The following is a 20,704-nucleotide window of genomic DNA, read 5'->3' on the forward strand; positions in this document are numbered from 1 at the left end:
TTTTTATATTGATGTCATATACCTATATCTATCTACCTTCAATAACTAAGTTAAATTTCAACACGTCAATAGCTTAAATTTTGATTTATTTATTCATAATTTGTACCACTGTAACCATTTCTAAGTTTGAATGGCGATGCTCATGTTTTTAAATATTATTTTACCTCTAGTTACAAGTGGCACTTAACACAAACGCCTTACTTAACGCTAAGTCGTTTTTCACGTATGAAGAGATTTCGTTAAAAAAATACATTTTTAAGAAAACCGGCTTACGCCAACTTTCAATAAATGGATTAAAGTGCTGAACGGCTATAAACCTGAAGAAATATATTAAATTAAAAATCAAAAAAAGATGCTGGTTGTTGGGGCTTACTGTAACTTGCTTGACTAATAAAATTGTGATATAATAATCATTATGTGTAATTATTAATTTATCATCAGTCGTCCACTGCTAGGAACAGGCCTCTCCCAATTTACGTCACTGTTCCCTCTCTCCTCGTTCATTTCTGGCTGGCCACCCTTCGCAAGTCATCACACCACCTAGTTGGGGGGCGCCCTACATTACGTTAACCGTAGCGCAGTCTCCACTCAAGAATTTTAATATTAAACTGAGATTAGATGTCAGTTAAAAATGTATATTTAATAATATCTAGATTGTCTAGTGTCTTTGATGTCGGTAATATCCGCTGCAGTGAGCGCATATACCCCAAGGCTTGGTGAACGACGACATTATCACGTTTATCGTACCTAATTGACATGCTTTGTTATACTGAATCAATTATCTTCACAAAGGACTATCAAACGGCGTTGTGTTGCTTTTATACTCTTGTCTGAAATAAAAATACAGGATTATATTAATGAGATACAAAAATGCTTATAATTATTCTAATTAAAATGAAAATGAATTAAACTATATATTTTCATTTCTGTTTGTGGCGATAGACAGTGACGCTACTGTTTTTTTTATGATATCCAGATGATTCTAAATTAATTAGTTCAAAACTGGGATATGTTCCAGCTCTGTTAGACAGTTCGTAATGGTAGTTTTAATATAAAGAATACAAAGTGTGTTGAAAAGCATTTTTTTAGATTTCATTGTTTGAACGATCAACATAATTTCACAATTTAAATTACTGACAGACGTACCTATAGGTGGTATTTTTGTGTCGAGATGGGTTTGCTCTGTTGCTATTATTTGACTTTCGTGTAACCTTTTATATGATAGAATGTTTCAATCACGTAATCTACCCAAATAATTTAATACTAATTATCTTATCTCATCATAGAGATTTATCTTATAAGGATAAATTTAAGCGTGTATCCAACTTGATTTTTGAAATCCTTTGGCGCAAGCTTTCGTTCAGACCATTATATACGTGATTATTTCAGTTCCTTTTCATTATTGCATTAGTCAACTACTAACTTAATATCAATAGCTTTGTATCTATTTCGTTGGATTTTTATTTGAAGATGTATCGTTTTATTGATTGCGTCAAAACTGTGTACAGTTGTTGTTGGTAGATTACGGAAAGTTTTGGCTTAACACCTTGCAAGCAAGTGGTACTTTTATACGCGATAAGCATTAATAAATGAGTATTACACAAAATTTGCGACAGTCCCAGCGAATCGTGACTGGGACTCTAAATTATAGTTCGCAATCGCAGCGTTTAAGAATGTCCTAACCGATATACCTATTTTTGATGTTAAAATTTTTGTAACAGTCCACATGGGTTCTGATGGAAAAGCGGGAATTGGGCAGAACGTCATCTATCGGGTCGGCAGTAATAAAACTTGATATTAATAATAACATTGAATTAAATTTATGTACGTCGTTGCCTCACGGTCTTGAAGAAGTCACGTTAATTTATCGATATGAAAAATATTAGGCTTAGACTCAATAATGATAAAACGTATGATTTTGACTTATACATACATCAAAATAAGACTTATAAAGTACTATAAAGTTTGCATGTTCGACTTATTAAATAAATCGTCTCTGGTCATGTTGGTATTATCGAACGTGCAAACTGTATCAGAAGTGCAAACTGTATCAGAATATTCTAAAACAGTTATAATTTTGATGTTCAAAGTAGCCCTGTTCTCTCCAGGTCCTTTAGAACGCTTGTTATTTGTCATTTAACGTATCGACAGGCTTTTTGTTCGAATATAACTAAGTTACTTTTAGAAAAATTGTAGATTGAAAATGAAAATTATTAATAATGTTTATTTTCTTTCCACAGTCAGCCCGGACTCGTACCGCAATGGAGAAGGTGAGCCCGTTTCGAAAAAGTATGGTTAGTGATTGTTTTTTTGATTTTCATCATGCGTTCACAACTTATCTCCCAAACGAACATCGCTCGTCATTCTAAAGGTTAATCTAGAAACAGCAATTCATTATTGAGTAGTTGATCGTTTTTTGTAGAATTTTTTGTTTTAAGGTAGTCGACTTTTACCAATAAGGAATACTTTCACCGTTTTTGTGCCTTACTTATAGCGCTAACAACTTACCAACAGTACTTCAAGAGTGCTTTATGTTGCAAAACAAACTCTCCTTGTCGAACTCGACGGTCACGACGAGCGAGTTAAACGAGCGAGCTAACCTATAGACACTGAGTTTCTTGCCGGATCGTCTCAGTGGGTGGCGATTCCGATACGGTGGTAGATTCTGCAAAGAAACTACCCTTGCGAGGGCTAGTGTTAGCAAATTCTCTTAGGCTGAGCCCGTGAGCTCACCTACTCGTCCAGACGTAGCTGGAATAACCTCTTAGGCTACCAGCGAATAGGTAGAGAAAAAAAAAACAAACGTTCTTATTTTAAAATATGTACTACGCGGTGACTAAATTGAGAAATAATAAAAAAAAAAACATTGCACTTTCCGCTGCTGAAACCCAAAGACAAAAAAATGTATTTATCGGTTGTATTATATCACAGCCGTAGTTCAACCATAGTCTTTGCGGTCTTGTCGGATTAAAAAATAATCTCTTTTCGACTCGAGTATCATTTTATACGTTTTAAGTACTACCTGTTGCCTCCGAGACAGTACATTTGCAAATTAATAATCTGCTTAAGGTATAAATTACAATCCAAAAAGCTTTTTTTTGAACTTTAAGAAAAATTCTCTGACTTCGTTTTTTGTACTATCTCAAGATCCAAGATAGTAAATAATTTTATTTTTGCAGGCCCAACGAGAGGGGAAAGAGCAGAAGATCGGCACTCTGACAGGGATAGCCCAGGAGCAGCAGCCTGTCCTTTGAGAGTAAATAAAAAACGAAAAACGCAAAGCACATCGGAAGAAGAACCAATATTATGTCCGAAAACGGCTATCGAAATTTCAGAAGGAAGTACAGTACACCAATCGCCACAGTTATCTGACGACGCCGTTCTGGAAGGAGATGAAGTCAATCGGCAGGTGGCTTCTGTTGAGGGCATGAAAACAGAATGCAAACGAGAAACAGCACCTTGTACAAAAGAAATTACAGGTGTCCGCTCGAAAGGAGAAACAGCTTCCACTACAGAAATAGCATCTGGAATCTCAGCTAACTTAGAAATTTGTATTCCTTCGAAATTCCACGCGGATGGTGTTTTAGAAGAGGAAAAATCTCCCACTCTGGTAGTGAAAACGATTTGTAATCCAAAGGATGAAACAACTCTCTATTCGAAAGTAGCTTCTAAGAGTGCAATAAGTCTTCCAACGAAAGAGATCACTGGTGGCTCTTTGAAAAGAGAAAAAACTGCTCCTCCAGAACCAGGGACTACATCGAGTTCAAAGGGCGATACAATTTCTCCTCCAAAAAAATCCACTGGAGCCATTCCAAAGAGAGTGACCTCTATCCCTCTAAAACCACCAAGAATTTCTGCGCCAAAAAGCGAGTCAGCTCCCGCTACAGAAGAGGCCATTATAGCCACTGTGGAGGAAGAAACTGTTTTTACCGTTCAAAAAAGCACTGGAGCCATCCCGAAGAAAGAACCAACATTTCTTCCCCAAGCGGCAACAGTTCCAACTCCAAAGGGAAGACCAGATCTCGTTTCGAAACTACCCACAGCTTCCGTTTCGAAAAGAGAAACAGGCAGTCACCAAAAAGTGATTAAAACTTCCTCTTCAAAGGGAAAATTAGCTTCTCCTCGGAAATTGGTAACAGTCTCCACACCAAAGGATGAAACAGATATACATTCGGAAGTGGCCACAATCTCCACATATGAGGAAGAAACGCTTCCGTCCCTTAAAAAACCTACGGGAGCCATACCCAAGGAAGTAAAATCAGCCTCTTTGAAAAAACCAACTGGAGCCATTCCAAAGGGAGACACTGGGATCATCCGGAAGAGAGAAGCACCTCCACTTCCACCGAGAAGGGCTATTTCTAAACCAACACCGGAAATCCCCCCGAAACCCGCTGTCACAATTCCGGAAGAGAAAGTTGGTCTTATCCCGAAACACTCAGGAGCGATACCGAGGAGAAAAACCACTCTTCCTCCTAAGACCGTGGAAGAGACGACAGCTACGGTTTCGGACTCAGCAACTGCAGCCTCTTCGAAAGAAACTACTATCGAAAAAGAGGGAGAAGCTGCTGAGAAGACCGCAGCTGATGATACTCCGAAAAAAGACGGTAAGAATCTTATTTAAAAAATTTAATTGAACTTGAATATAGGTCATGAATTTTCTTTAGGATGATCAATGAGCCGTGTAGTCCTTGGATTGAATGTTTTAATACATCCTTGTTCGTTGTTTATATCTTTGTTTCGAGTTAAATTAAGTGAAAATGTATAAAAATGCCTCTTTACAATTCTCTCTTCGTAGTATACACACACATATATATGGTTGTATTGCATAAAAGAGATTTCTTGGTGTCTCTGTGCCACTAAATTAGTGTTCAAATATAATATTCCTAGCCTCAGTCGTTTCTGGATTTACTTAGATAAATTTAATATGTTGTAAATAGCCTATAAACGTTTTTACGAGTACTATCAGACCTAGTTTTTTTGCAGTGATACATCTCATCGAAACATTTAGCATTTGATGTTTTATTCGAAATCTGATTGGTTTTTAAAAATTAAATACTCTAAATTTCGTTGCACATTGATTGGCCTCTCATGGTAATACCGATACTGTAAACAATACAGTACTCATAAACCACTGAGCTGCGAAATGCAGTCTTTGTAGTTTGTGGATGAACTCGCCGGACATGGCTATCTCGGTGGCGATTCCGGGTCTTGGCTCTTCGTTTCTTGACATCGTCATCACAACAGAACATGAGGAAACACGGCACCCTCACGCATATTGTACCACTCCCGCTTCGGTTAACTGCGGCTCGTAATGTCATATGTCTTACGCTAGATGTGGTACACAAACAATAGCTTAGTATAATTTTTTTATAGATTTGTTTTAACAACTTACTAGCATCAAAATAAAAAAAAAAAACTTCGTAATAAAGAATAGTGTAATTTTAGTTACAATAAACCGCTATCAAATAATTCACATTGAATTTCTCTTTGCAATGCTAACGTTAAAACTAATTGTGAATAGCACAAAAGCCACTGAAAACTAAAACGGTGTTACTGATTTTGGAGAACGAATAGAGTATGAATTGAACAACAAAATGTTTAACTTTAAATATACAGTTGATTAGGTTTCGGAAGCCAACGTTATGAAAGCGAAAGTTAAATTGATCAAATGTTAATTTCCTTCAGTTATACGTTGAAAAGTTTACCACGAGAGTTTCGAAGGACTCGCAATTACGGCTATTCATCTATGTTGGACCTTATGAATTTTCACAAAGGCTTTACTAAGCCACATGTCCTCGCAGCTCGCGCAGAACAATAGTTGTTGTTAATAGAAGGTTGACGGGTACGTGTGCAAGGATTCCATACGAAAATTCATGAGATAACTATTATCTTATACCTTTAACCGAGCAATTCTGGGATATATATAATTTGAATCTCGGAAACAGCTCCAACGGTTTTCATACAATTTAGTATACAGGGGATTTCGGGGGCGATAAATCGATCTAGCTACGATTTATTTTCAGAAAATGTTGTTTTATTCGTGTTTTCAATAATCAACTTTATGACTCTTCCCGACCTCTTTTGGCGAATAATAATAATACTATTTTTCTGAATTGAGAGCAACTAACTGCTTTAAAGACACAACAAGATGGCGTCATCAAAAAAAAAATCATCTAGTATAATATAATGATAAGATACAAAAAAAAAAACGAATATACAAAATATGCGGAAAACTGATTTAAACCAATGCACATTTCCGATTTAATTACTTTGAAAACTTATTACGTTTAGCTTGCAACAAACAGCGAGTTTTGCCGCGGGGCTTTTAATTATACGATCGCTGTTTGACTATCGGAGCGACACATCCGTAGTTGTTAGTCGATGCAACCCAGTTTGAGTAAATACGCATGCATACATACAGTACAGTGCGGTACAGTAAGGGCTTAATTCAACGTACATGAATTAGTTGTCCAATAGTCAATGTTATTGTCACTTTTCGACTGCCAACCCATCAACATTCAACATTTGCCTTTTTAATGAACACCAGAGGTCCCGCAGTAGTCTAAATTCGACTATAATTAATTGGAATTGTAAGTTTGTACACTATTATGATTGTATTTTATACTTCTATAATCACAAATTTCGTCAAGGCTACTCTATAAAAAAATATTAATAAAGAAAAACAATACTTAATCTATTCTCAATTTGACCACAGACGTCAAGAACAAAAGTTTGACAATAAATAGTATGCATGCGTGTGTGCGTCAAATACATGGTATGTAGTGTGTGTAATGTTTTCTTTATGGATTTAATGTATCTTTTATGCATTATTTTAAAAAAAATATTTGCATTTTACACTTATTCACTATATTCTCTATAAGTGTGGAAAATTTCATACTCCCTCGTCCGCGCAATTTTCGTAAAAAGGGATACAAAGTTTTTGCTTCACGTATTAATATATGGACATAATTAAATATCGAAAGCGTTCGCTATTTTTTAAATTCGACCAACGCTTCGTTGACTATCTATTTAGGTACCTTCGATTTTTATATTGAAGTTGTAGTTATTTGTTGTAAAGCCATGCCCTGCATAGTATTTTTTGAAGCGTTTCATTGTGCGCGTGTGTTTTTTTATTTGTATATTAAATTCTGTAGCGATGTAGAGTTATTTTTGAAAATACTAAATGTATAGCGTCGTAATTTTCGTTTACATAAATTTAAACAGTTTCCTTCCGTTCTGAATTTAAATATTAATTTGAGTTTGTCGACTACAGAACAAAACACATTGTTTTGCGTAAAACGTGCCGTTTAAACCAATTACTAGACGGAACATTAATCAATTAGTCTTTGTAATAGTCTGACATGTATTTTCGAGCCAATACGACTGACTGTATGACGAACCTAGCTGTGGGTTAATTGCACTTTGGTTTTCATATTAAATACATATGCCTAACTTTATTTGTTGTTATTTTTCTAGAGTATACCGACCGATATTCCAAAGAACTTTGTAAATTCTATTGAAAAGAGTTGCGGTCGTTCAATTATAAACGGTGTGATAGACATGACAACTGCTTTCTTTATATGCATTTGCAATTTTTTCTTCCGGCAGCTTTTTAATTTAATATGTATCTTACTGGTGGACTTCTTGTGAGTCCGCACGGGTAGTTTTGATGTCGTTGTAATGAAAAACGTTGATTGTCATCTGACACGAGAGCCCAAAGGCTTAGCGTGGTAAATCCTCTACACTTTACATTGCTAGTCCGTGCATTATGAACTTTCTAACATATATTACTGGTGGTAAGATCTCTTGTGAGTCCGCACGGGTAGGTACCACCACCCTGCCTATTTCTGCCGTGAAGCAGTAATGCGCTTCGGCTTGAAGGGTGGGGCAGCCATTGTAACTATACTGAGACCTTAGAACTTATATCTCAAGGTGGGTGGCGCATTTATGTTTTAGATGTCTATGGGCTCCAGTAACCACTTAACACCAGGTGGGCGTGAGCTCGTCCATCCACCTAAGCAATTTTTTTTTTAAATATATTTTATATTAAAAAAATATAATATGTTAAATTTTGTGCGTATACAAACAGGTAGGAGGCCGACATATATTAATAACGGTTGATGGGTAAACAAAATGTAACTACACGTGAAAATACATTTTCGAAAATATCAGACTTGACGTATCCTGTCTGATGTATGAATATGCAAATTGAGTGCAGCAACGCGTTTTAAATGTATTGATTTTTACTTCGGAAGTATTATTCGCTGTTAGTTTAATTTAAGAGGATATTTTGCATGTGAATTTTGTTCTCTGATAAGGTGTTATAAGTAGGCAAATGTTTTGTCTAAGAACAAATTATTACGAAGGTACTATGTTGTAAATATTGGAGTACTATTATATACCAACTAGCTGTACGCTTCGCTGGGCATTTAAAATTAACATTATTATTTCTCACCCCCACAAAGATTCTTATCATTAACGCCCCTGAAACTGGTGTAGGGAGTCCAAAACTCATATAAATATTAGCCTATCCATTAAGTACATGTATTTTCTACATGGATACCAAATTTCAAGTCAATCAGATGCACGGTTCAGTAATTATAACGGAACATCCGTAAATACCACTATAGCTTTATATATCTATATATTAATACGTGAAGCAAAAACTTTGTATCCCTTTTTACGAAAATTGCGCGGTCGGAGGAGTATGAAATTTTCTACACCTATAGAGTATATAGAGAAGAAGTGCATAATGCTATTTTTTTTTAAAATAATGCATAAAATATACATTAAATCAATAAAGAAAACATTACAAACACTACATACCATGTATTTGATGCACACACACATGTATACTATTTATTGTCAAACTTTTGTTCTTGACGTCTGTTGTCAAATTGAGAATAGATTAAATATTGTTTGTCTTTGTTAATATTTTTATAGTGTAGTGTAGTCTTGGCGAAATTTGTGATTACAGAGGTATAAAATACAATCATAATAGTGTACAAACTTACAGTTCCAATTAATTATACTCGAATTTCGACTACTGCGGGGCCACTAGTTAGTATAGATATAAGAATTTACGATACCAACAATTTTATTTTCGCAAATACCGGTTGCTTCTTTGCAACCAAATGTGTTGTTGATTTTTAGAGATGAATGACGTCATTCAAGTATAAACAATAAGAATGTGTCTTGAACCGTAATAATTTAAAGTACACACATCGCTTACAATCGCGACCTTAAGGGTTCAAAGCGAGTCGTTCTCACGAGCGCCGGTTAGTAAACAAATAAATTGTTGTTATTCATATTACAAAGAGAGGTAACGAGAGGCAGACCTTATTGCTAGTTGTGAGTTCTATTTATAGTGCGCGGTCGTATCGTTCGCTTATACGAGTAGAATGCGCGTATTAATTCGAACAAAACATCGTTTTAATTTATTAGTAATTCGACAGTCAAAGATTTTAATTACGAATCTCAAGACCAAGTATTATTTCCGGGCTTAGTCCGTCAAAATTATTGAAGTTATCATCATTCGAAATGTTCCTCGAAGCCTCATATGCGTATAAGTTATACTAAGTTATGAAAACATTTCGTAATCCTATATTTTCACAATTGATTATATTTTTGAAAACTATTTTTTTTTTATCTATACATATAAAAAAAATTGGAGTGTCTGTTTGTAATATTGAAATAACCGTTTTTCACTACATCCATATGAATATATATACGGTACATACACCAAAATAATTTTTTTTACTATTTTTGTCTCTCTGTCTGTTTGTTCCGGCTAATCTCTGGGACGGCTGGACCGATGTTGATGAGTCTCACTGATAGGGTAGCTGATGATATAAGGAGTAACTTAGGCTACTTTTTCTAAACTAGCTTCGCCCCGCGGCGTCACGCGGTACGACAATAACCGCGGGCAACATCTCGGGACTCAGCTATCAATATTAAAATTTAATGTTTCTAAAGCGAAGCGATGGCGGTCAGTCCGTCAGTCAGTCTAATCAGTTTTACAGTACAATTGCTGCCGTACCCTTCAAACCGAAACGCATTACTGCTTGGCAGCACAAATAGAGATAAATCGAATAATGATTATTTCAACATCAAAATAAATAATTAAATTTACCTAATTTGTATTGTAATCCGACCGATCTTATAAGTATATGTATATGTATACATAAAACAGACATCTCCAACAATATAGATAATCTCGGTATTTAAATCAGTAAACTTAAACTGAATATTGTTTGCTCTTGCTATGAATTTCTCCTTTATTTCTTTTTAGAACAACGTCACGTATGTCAGGTACACTTAAAAACATTTTTATAAAACATCGATATAAATATATCTAACTACTTGAGTGCGTAGTCGTCGCAAACAATGTTCTCGCAGGCAATGTTCTTAAAAATTACAAAATCTTGGGATCCGGCGAAATTATATTATCAATTGAGTTATTACGCCTTATCGATCTTACTGGTCCATTTAAATTTTGAGTTTACGTTTTAAAACAAGAGAAGGTTCTGCCTCTTCTGCTATACTAAAACCACGTTATACCCTCGAGCATAGTTGGGTAATAAATAGGTGCTCTTGATGATAAACTGTATGCATCAATGAAATAGCCAGATTATTTATTTATTTTATTTTTCTTAGATGGTTGGACGAGCTCACAGCCCACCTGGTGTTAAGTGGTTACTGGAGCCCATATACATCTACGACGTAAATGCACCACCCACCTTGAGATATAAGTTCTAAAGTCTCAAGTATAGTTAAAACGGTTGCCCCACCCTTCAAACCGAAACGCATTACTGCTTCACAGAAATAGGCATGATGGTGGTACCTACCCATGCGGACTCACAAGAGTTCCTACCACCAGTAAAATATACAGATACATATAATATACTCGTAATTGTTCACGAGGTCAGATATTACGTATCTCGATCATCGCCAAATGAACTACGTAATCTCAGTAGTATATATTTCTATTGAAAATTTGAAGCTTCCGTTGCCCGTCTCTGCTATAACTCCTATTTTATTGCTATGAGCAGATGATCGTACAATCTATTTATTTACAAGCAATTATCAAGAGGACAAGAGCGTAAATGCTAAAACGTGGGGTCGTAATTGCCTTGTAATAACAACTTTCTTTTACTCCGTAACATTTAGCACGATTGCTTTGCGACAGGAAAATGCAAGTCGGAGTCAAATACCTAACTGGTAAATAGAAATATTTTTCAAATTTGTTAGCTACACGTTCTTTTTTTTCTACAATTTTACTATAATTTGTAAATTACAAACCAATATGAAATCACAACGTCGCTGCGTCGGTTAGTAGGTATTATCGTAAATTCACAGTCGTTTTTAAACCCGGATCATTCAATGTAACCTAACATTCGTGCCTTGACCCAGTTGAGTAGGTATATGTAACACATAATAAAACACAGAAACAATGTTTTACTGCATTCGCTTTTATTGCTTATAATAATAATAAATTATAATTTAAAGTCTAATATTTGGTAAATATTTGTATTATTCTTGTAACGTTACAAAATAACTGTTAGCGGTTTACTGTAAATAATTTTCTTGAATGTTCTCTTGGTTTTAATAGACAAATCATTTGCTTGTGAAATATTGTTGAAAATTGTGTATTCCACTAAGAAGTTAAATAAATATTCACTATATTAATATCATATAATTAAAAAATCGTTTATAAAACATCTCTATTTGGATACATTTTATGCCTATCTTCTTCTGGCGTTACTATAGCTTCATTTATATCTTTCACGTGAAGTTTCGGATTGGACGGTACTTTATTTTATGGTTGCGAGTTAACTTTTACCATTAGGCGGCTTATATAATATACTTGCATTAAAAATCAATGACTATATTAATGTATCGCTTGTACATCGATCACATCAGAGACATAGCAGACCCTTTGCATTAGGTGGCAATCAAACGTAAAATACTAAATCGAAACATGAATACCTGATTCTAGTGTTTTGCTGTATGATACTAATAACATCGATTTGGCAATTCATTTAATACTACCCATTATATGTATGAGATGACTTATTGTTATTGAATAGATTATGCCATAACTGACATTCGTATTCGAAGTATGCGTTTGAAGTATTATTAACCTGAATTGTTAGAAGATAACATGTAAAAAATTATACATTGTCGTTTAAAGACTATACCATTTTAAATGTCATTTCGAAACGATCTAGTCAGTGAGATCGTAAAATGTTTAGATTGCGATATAACGGCTTAAGATGTCATTTGCAAAATTTACAAGATATATTGCAAAAGGCACTGCTAATGTTATTAGGTAACGAGATAAAAATGGCTCGACATTGACGTATCGAAGACTGACAGTTGAAAACACTATCGCTTAACGAGTTTTCCAGGATCCAGTAATCGACATGCGAGGCACTCTATGTCATTATATGGTTCGCTTCGTACAAGCTTTTACTGGCTTTTTTATCAACGCTTTTGTAAACAATGTATTTGATAAAAGAGCTCAGTTTTCTGATATACGTTCGCGTTGCGTCGCTATCAGATTTTCGTAAGTGTAAATCGTGTATTGGCGCGTCGAACCCGATGTTGAAATTATAGTTTGCACGGTCGTGGACCGTGTCAGGTCGAGTCGCGCGACGTCTATCACTCATCCCGTGTCGAGGTCTTCCATTAGTTTGCGTCTAAGAGGGATACTGCAATTTAGAGCTGTCCTCGCTGTGAATTACGTTCTATTGAACCTGGTGATTGTTTTATAAACAAATAAAATACGTTCATCAAAATAACAAGCATAATATGTGACTTCACATCCGGTGCAACTAATAAACAAGTTGTTTTGATTGTGCAGCTAAGAAAACAACAACGTCCAAGCAAAAACGAGCGCCCGATGACCCTATTTTCGTCTATATCGGATGCTGTTCGGACGTCGTTCTACTGGACCCAAAGAAGAGAGAAGAACACTTCATGGGTTACTTGACGATAAGAAAACGTCGGAGAAAATCCCAAGAGCTGAGCTCTATTCGCCGTGAACAGCTGCTTACGGAATATCTGTCTCGTAGCGTATCCGACGTAAGTACATTATACAAAAGATTCACCACGATTTAAAGTTAAGTTCCATAATGCGGAAAGACCGGTGAGCAATTAAAAATTAGAGAAAAAAAAAAACTGGTTAATCATTAAACAAGTGATTTAACTGAAGGCTATTTAAGCAGTAGCAATATTTAAAATATCTGTCACAGATATTTAAACGATTCTCCGTCCTCAGACTTTCGCAGAGATCGAACAATCAATCGCGCCGATAAACGTTGAAATTCAAATCCATTTCATATAAGGGGACCGAGACGAGCCAACTTGAACGTATAATTTCCTGACACTTGTTGACATGCTCAAACGGAAAATTAGATACACGCTGGCTATTTAGTACGTTTTGTATGCTATATTTAAATGGCGCCGGTACATATTGTCTTTCTCACCATGGTCATTCCGCACTCCGCCGCTATATCAACGCGGTATTGTTTCTCGGCTCCGCCACAAATTCAAATGTCATTTGTTTATATTCATGAGGCATCCACACGCACTATGTATACGTAGGCTAGTTGTGACATATTGTTAGATGTTGTTCTGCGTTCCAAGTAGCTCACGCAAGGACGGCGCAACGCGAAACACCAATTAATAAATGCGTTCGAAAAATTAAGCACGTTATCCGACTTGATTAGTCAAAATCATGACAGGCTAGAGTTTATAAGTGCATTATGCCATGTCGCCTGTTATGTTCGCTAACTTGTTATATCCATTTTTGGCGTATCAGGTCACGGGCGAAACAAATGTAACTAGAACGCAGAATGACGGCTACACTATAACACAAACGTTAAGGGGCAACGTACATTTTTCAAATAACACTAAATCTAATGAGCTAGCTTGGTCACGTAAACAATGTTTATTTACTTGCATTTTATACGTAAAGACGAAATTATTTGCAACGTGTACGCCTCATGAACAGTACATAATATGTATATTTATGTATGTGTGGTGTGCAATGATGAGTTTTAAGATTCCTTCCTGATGCAGATGCTCATTGACAATTGGCCAAGAATCTTGTAAAGAGACAACATCTTTTATTTAAGAGCTGGCGCGTAACTCCCGCCAGACGGTACTTAAGGTCGATGACTTTGGTTTCCGTCTGATCTGCGATTTTTTCGCTCTTAGCGCGAAGCGACTTTGCGAATGTATGGCGACCAAAGATTATTTTCACGCTCGCTGAGAGTCGTGAGAATAACATTCGTGTCTGTTTCATTGCGTGTTGTGTTAACTTTGAGTTTTCTTTTCAGTACTTGCACCGTAACGCCGGCGAATGGAAATTTAACGCCTTCTATTTCGACAAACTGGCCGGGGGTAAATTTACGATGAGAGTTTTCACGCACAAACGACTGGTCTATTTCTGAGAGTAACAAGAGAACTTTTGAATTATCTGGATATCTTAATTAATAATGACAGACTAATCGATTCGTGCGTGATGATACTCTTAAAAAAAATTACATTTTCTTTTGTTTCTTTTTCGTTTGCAGCGCTGTTGTTGAGTGAAGCGATAAGTTATGAAGTGGTTTTACATTAATAATCTTAACGATTTGGACATCACTATAGTTAGAATTAGGAATACAATTAAATTTACGAAAAATTAGGCGTCAAAAGAAACGAACAAAACATAACACAACTACCCGGTCTATATTTAGTTCAAAAATCGTAATAGCATTGAAATATCAAACCCATAAGATCGCGAACAAGGATTCACTTGCGATTGAATTATTCAAATCAATTTACGTCATAATAAATATCAAACTTTATTAACACTATTGAATGCAGTTTAGCAGTGCGGCCACGATACATAAATCACAACGAAACTTCTCATTTTATGTTCGTGATCGCTAATTAGATTTGCGTCCCACTTGGTCTAACCTAGATGATTTCATTTTAGCCCGGAGACTGTTCTTTGAAAGTTTGATGATGAGGAAAAACAATATTTTTTTAATTACCAATACTTAATACACACTGTTATTTGATGGGTTCTCGATATTTAGGCGCAGTTGTAAGCGAATGATAGTGCATGGATAGCCTGATCATCATCATCATCTTTGGTCTTACGGCCTTAGCCTGGTCCAGTATGTCTCTCCAGACTGCTCTGTTCAGGGCTTTCTCCTTCCAGTTCTTAACGCCGATATTTTTGAGGTCTCGCTCCACGCCATCCAACCATCGGAGTTTGATGGATAGCCTGATTAGTAGTCTACTATTGAAATGTGTATTTCGCGGAAAGAACCCGTTAAATCTGTATCACGCAGATAGTGGCGAAAGCTTAACACAGTAAATAAATGAGAAGTATATCTAGTAAATATTTTAATTCTGTAAACAACAATAGTCTTATTTTAATAGAATTCTTTTCGATTCGACTCAAGTAGCTTAAGGCATGACTTTCTTAAAGTACACCTTACGTCGATCATTTGTTACATTTTGTAATTTCCCTTGGGCAATACGGAATGAAGTAGATTATGCCCGTACAATGGTTTTGAATGCTCTTACTAAGGAAACGTGTAAAATCTCTTATGTTTTTTTGTTCGTTGCTATAAATATTTTGTTTTTCAAAAATGAATGAGTAAGACGTCAAATAAATAAATTAATTTCAATGAAATCTTGCTATTTCGAAATTCACTTCGGAAATTGTTCAATCTATTAAAAAAAAGATATATGCTGCTTTCGATATAATTTATTGCAATACGATTTGCGGTCTTATTTTTCGCGCTGCGGGATATCAGTGCCGCGGTGTCTATGGTCTCTGGAAACTTCTCAAACTAAGATGGGCTTTAAATATGGTCTAAAAAAATCATACATAAGTTCACAGCGACATGCAACGTATTGGCAGCTTGGTATTATTGCGAATATCTACAGTACAGTGTCGGAGTTTCGTGACTGCAGACGATAAAACATGATGATATACAAATGATTCATATTTTAATTTTTAACCTGTAATTTAATAACATTATTGCTGTAATTACTATGGCCTGGAAGATTTAGCTTTTAGTGATAAAATCATAGGAATTTTGTGTTAATGATAACGTTAAATTATTTTTGTAGTCCATTAGATATACTGAATAGACCCACTAGATACTGTTACATAATTTCAAATGATTCTCAACAATGTCAAGTCAACTATTGTGGTGTGATATAACTAGATTTCCCTCGTGTTAAATCGTTTGTCCTTTGACTAAGCGTCTTTGTTACATTGTTTCATTAATTAATTTATTTCGTTGCCGTTGAGTTTGTGATTGGAATCGTTTTCGAAAACTGAGGAAATTATAAGAAAAACACATCGAATAATCCCAAGGAATTGTTGTTGAAAATCGGTTCCCAAGAGATTGCTGTTGAAAATCGGTTGGTCACGTATAGATTGGTATGAGAAAAACACGAACAAAAAATATGACACAATTTCATTGTAATGTTATCTTAAAATTCATTAATTTAAGGTTATAAATGAGAAATAAAGTGAATTCTTGTTAATCAAAAGTCTATAATAGAGTAAGTAGTTGAGAATGTACATTTTCTGAAAATGTCTGATATCTTTGTAATTTTGTATAATCAGAACATTCTATTTTGCGGCAAATTAATTTTTAAAACTATGGAATTGTTTTTTCAATTTCATATAGGTATATTATGATAATTTTGATCTTCAACCAAATCGACCATAAAACTTTCATTGTCCAAACTTCCACAATATCATTATGTGATAGATGCGTTCTAGAAACAATTACACTTTTTTTTGTACAATGTATGTACTTTTTTTTTATCTTAAACATCTATCAAAATACTCAAGTTGGATGTAGCAATGTTGGGGGAAAGAGTCGAGCGAAGCGGTGCCATCAATATCGCGTCGTGTAAGTACTCGGGTGACCACAGTCGTACGGAGAAAAGGACACGATCAAATGAGTAATCGTCAAAAACTAAAAAAATTGTAGGTCGGGGGCTTTTTATACTAAGTTTTCTGGGAAAGAGACGGCGGTGTTTTCAACTTTAGTACATAGCGAAAGAAACCTATCGACTATTTGAAGACACGAGTGGATGAAGGGGTTAAGTACCATTTTTAAGAATTTTGAGTTTTTACATTGAATGAAGTTGTAATGTGCCCATAAACCATATTAGACCTTAAAACTCCGGGCTAAAATTATTAGAAATTGCACATGACGAAGGAGCTATGTGCGAAGAACAAGTAACAAAAGTTTGTTGCCCGTTTTCACAAAATTAACAAATCGCATCATATCCCCTTCATCCACTCATGGTCTTCAATTATATTATTGTCGATTTTAAACATACATCCCGGACAAGACATCAGTCGACAGTAACTGTAGGTACTTCGAATCCAAATTTCTTACATTCTAGGCTCGAAGCACTGTTTATACGAATGTCTTTTTTACGAATAATTAACAATTAACAAATAACACTGGTGGTAGGACCTCTTGTGAGTCCGCACGGGTAGGTACCACCGCCCTGCCTATTTCTGCCGTGAAGCAGTAATGCGTTTCGGTTTGAAGGGTGGGGTAGCCGTTGTAACTATACTGAGACCTTAGAACTTATATCTCAAGGTGGGTGGCGCATTTACGTTGTAGATGTCTATGGGCTCCAGTAACCACTTAATACCGGGTGGGCTGTAGGCTCGTCCCCCATCTAAGCAATAAATAAATAAAAATAACAAAAAACATAAATCAACAATTACGCGCTTTAGTTACGAAACATACGTGTACCATGCCTCCTTTACGTTACGTTCTAAATCGTTTCGGTCATAGAAACATACATCTTTTAGAAACGAATTTGTTACAGTCAACGTACATATCATTATCGTGAAGATGAACATTACACACGTTACGTGCTCCTTTAAGGGTGATTTTCGCTAAAAACCGTGGAAACTCGATTAGTGGACTCGTAGTTTTAGTACTTTTGACATTAAAACGGCTATTTCAAAAATAAAAGCAATTTGACGATGCATTTACGTAATTATTCTCACGACCGTATGATTTACGGTATATGACTGCATTTCCGCATTTCGGTATGTGCACAATAATAACGAATTGTGATTTCTGCTGGGTTCTAAAATTTGAATGACGCGAACATATTCCGGTTAAAATAAGTATAAAATGCCTAATCTTATTAAATAAGAAATTTGCTTATTAAATTATAAACGACCTGGATTTTTTCCAACAGACACTGCTTTAATGACTATTGAAGTGAAATATTTTATTTTTTAATTAGTTTAGATTTTAAAGAGAAGTAATTAAGTGTTTAGCAATTACAAAATTTGGTGAGCCACAAAAAAATAGCATTTTAATAATTTGGTCGGCACACAAAGATTAGTTTGCCATAAAAAAAATCAGGCAGCAATCCTTGTTCCGCAAAGAATTTTGATAATGGTGAAAAATTAAATCATAAGTAGCCGGCTTACAATAACATGAGTTTGCATAATAAACGTTCAGTTCGCAAAATAACTATTTGATCAGCAAGGTTACATGATTGATCAGCAGAAAAAAACATGTCTATATGCAGTGTGTTTGATTGGTATGCATATTTAAAACATGGTAAGCAAAATAACTAATCGGATTGCGTTTTTGTTGAAAAATTGACATTGTATGATAATAGTGCGCGGAGTAAGAGCAGGCGCGTGACACGAGGAGCCAATCGCGTGCAAGTATTGTCATTCGATGATTATGCGGCCATTTATTAGCAGTTCAATTGCAGTGGTAATTTGAGTCCCGTGAGCTCACCTACTAGTTAAGGTTACGTTGGAATGGCCTCTCAAGGCTACAAGCTTAGGTAAAAAAAAAGTGTTGAAAGAGATTTGTGAGGTTTTTGCTACTTAATTGTTTTATATCTTTTGATTTATTTCCATTATATTTCATAAGAATAAAAAATATATTTTATTAATTTACACTTCTATACCTAAATAATACATATCCGAACAGAGAGTAAATAAATTAAATAACCTTTGTAAGGAATGCGGAATTATTTTCAAAATATCACTGTCGCTTCACTCAACTATTTTACTCTAAATAAGCAGCTAATGTTTTATTTGCGATTATATATTTTTTTTGTTTTTGTTTTATAAACTTTTATAAGCAGTTTTGTCTTGTCTGTGCTGTCTAATTTAATTTTTGTTTGTCCAGGACGTGGTCTCCCAGCCCTCTGTCTCCATTTGTTCGAAGAACATGGATTGATGGAGCACTTTAATCTCGACATTGTAAAATGCTGGAAATTATTCACTCTCTTCGAGTCTGGATATCACAGCACCAATCCCTATCATAACTCTATTCACGCTACCGATGTAACACAAGCGATGCACTGCTTCCTGTTACAGGGTTCAGTAAGTATTAACTAGTTTATATTGTACATTATACATTTCTTTTTGGAACAATAAAGTAGTTAATTACGTTATAGTACTGAAATCGATATCGATCATTTAAACATACGGTAACTTAACTAAACCGCAAAGTTTTTAATTTGGCTGATATTTTATATCGATAGAAAAAAAAAACTAGAAATGTGATTTTTAAAGTACCTAATTTGGCTATGGGGATCTGAGGTATCAGTTCGTTTTGAAACAGGTGTCTTTTGTTATCATTTCATAAAAAAATCAGTCAGCGAATAATTCTATGACCTATGGTAAGAGTAATTTGATAGAGTCTTAGTATTTATATATTATAGGTTTATGTTATATTGTAGCGTAAACGTGCTGACGGTCCATGACTTCCGCAGAGAAGCAATGCAATGTATACGCAGATAAAACCTGTAAAACCTTAAAATTTTTGTAATTACTGGCGGCGGTCTGCTTTGGACCTGTGGAAGGTCTGTAGGAGAGAGCCACATCCGGGTTGTCACCAGTGCGGGCATCTGGAGGATGACGTTCAGCACGCACTCGAAATGTGCCCGCGTTGAGAGCACTCGCGGCGAGATCTCATCGCGGTGCTGGGGAGGGACCTCTCCTTGCGGGCTGTTATCGCCCGCATGCTAGAGGACCAGAGTTCGTAGGAGGCCATGGCCAGATTTTGCGACCTGGTCATGGCGTTCCGTGAGGCTGAGGAGCGCGAAAGGGAATGGTATCCCTTTTCGGCTCCTCAGCGAAAAAGGCGGGGTGGGCGATGCGGCCACGATGCACCCGTTAATCTCCCGTAGGGACTGTTGGGTACCGGGTGCGGGGGCGCCCGGTGCTCTGCTGTCAGTCCCGTAGTGAGGCGGCGCAAGGTGGCTCATGTGCGCCGCTCATGGTGTCCCTCCCGAGACGATGTCCTTACGTCCTGCGCGATCTTCCTGGGGATGGAATCTCGTCCTATCGTCAGGATGGGTACCGGCGACAGCGAACCTTCGGCGCGCACTGTGCGGTACCGTGGGTTTCGTGGAGTGGGAGTGCTGGGGCTTGATGGGGCTTAGTCGGTAGTCGGTTTTGCGGGGCGGGTCTTGCGTGGCTGACGCCGCGCAGCGCCTCGCGCGCATTCTCAAGGCGTAGTCTCCCGGCAGGATTTGGAAGAAGAGGAGGACTACAGTCTTCCTCTTCTTCCTCTTCTGCTCCGGAGGCGCCGGAGACCGACACAACCCGATCTGTTACCCCCCTCGACCCGGAGACCCGTTTCCGTAAACGGATTCCCCAGTGTTAAAAAAA

At 36.3% G+C, this 20,704-nt stretch overlaps 1 protein-coding gene across 9 annotated transcripts in view; it reads left to right on the top strand.

Annotated features, from left to right (window-relative positions):
• Nucleotides 1–20,704, top strand: part of LOC101739482 (uncharacterized) — a 160,661-nt gene that overhangs the window by 64,184 nt on the left and 75,773 nt on the right. For 5 of the 9 annotated variants that reach the window (XM_012696328.4, XM_012696330.4, XM_012696329.4 and 2 more), the window contains exons 3-7: nt 2,241–2,294; nt 3,180–4,604; nt 12,866–13,086; nt 14,346–14,409; nt 19,215–19,411. In XM_012696328.4, the coding sequence (XP_012551782.3) occupies nt 2,241–2,294; nt 3,180–4,604; nt 12,866–13,086; nt 14,346–14,409; nt 19,215–19,411 (1,961 nt within the window). The remainder of the gene's footprint in view (nt 1–2,240; nt 2,295–3,179; nt 4,605–12,865; nt 13,087–14,345; nt 14,410–19,214; nt 19,412–20,704) is intronic. The other 4 variants (XM_062670746.1, XM_062670744.1, XM_021352581.3 and 1 more) reach the window with 1 other exon arrangement.

This window comes from Bombyx mori, chromosome 1 (genome assembly GCF_030269925.1).
Source record: "Bombyx mori chromosome 1, ASM3026992v2".
Taxonomy (NCBI): Eukaryota; Metazoa; Arthropoda; class Insecta; order Lepidoptera; family Bombycidae; genus Bombyx; species Bombyx mori.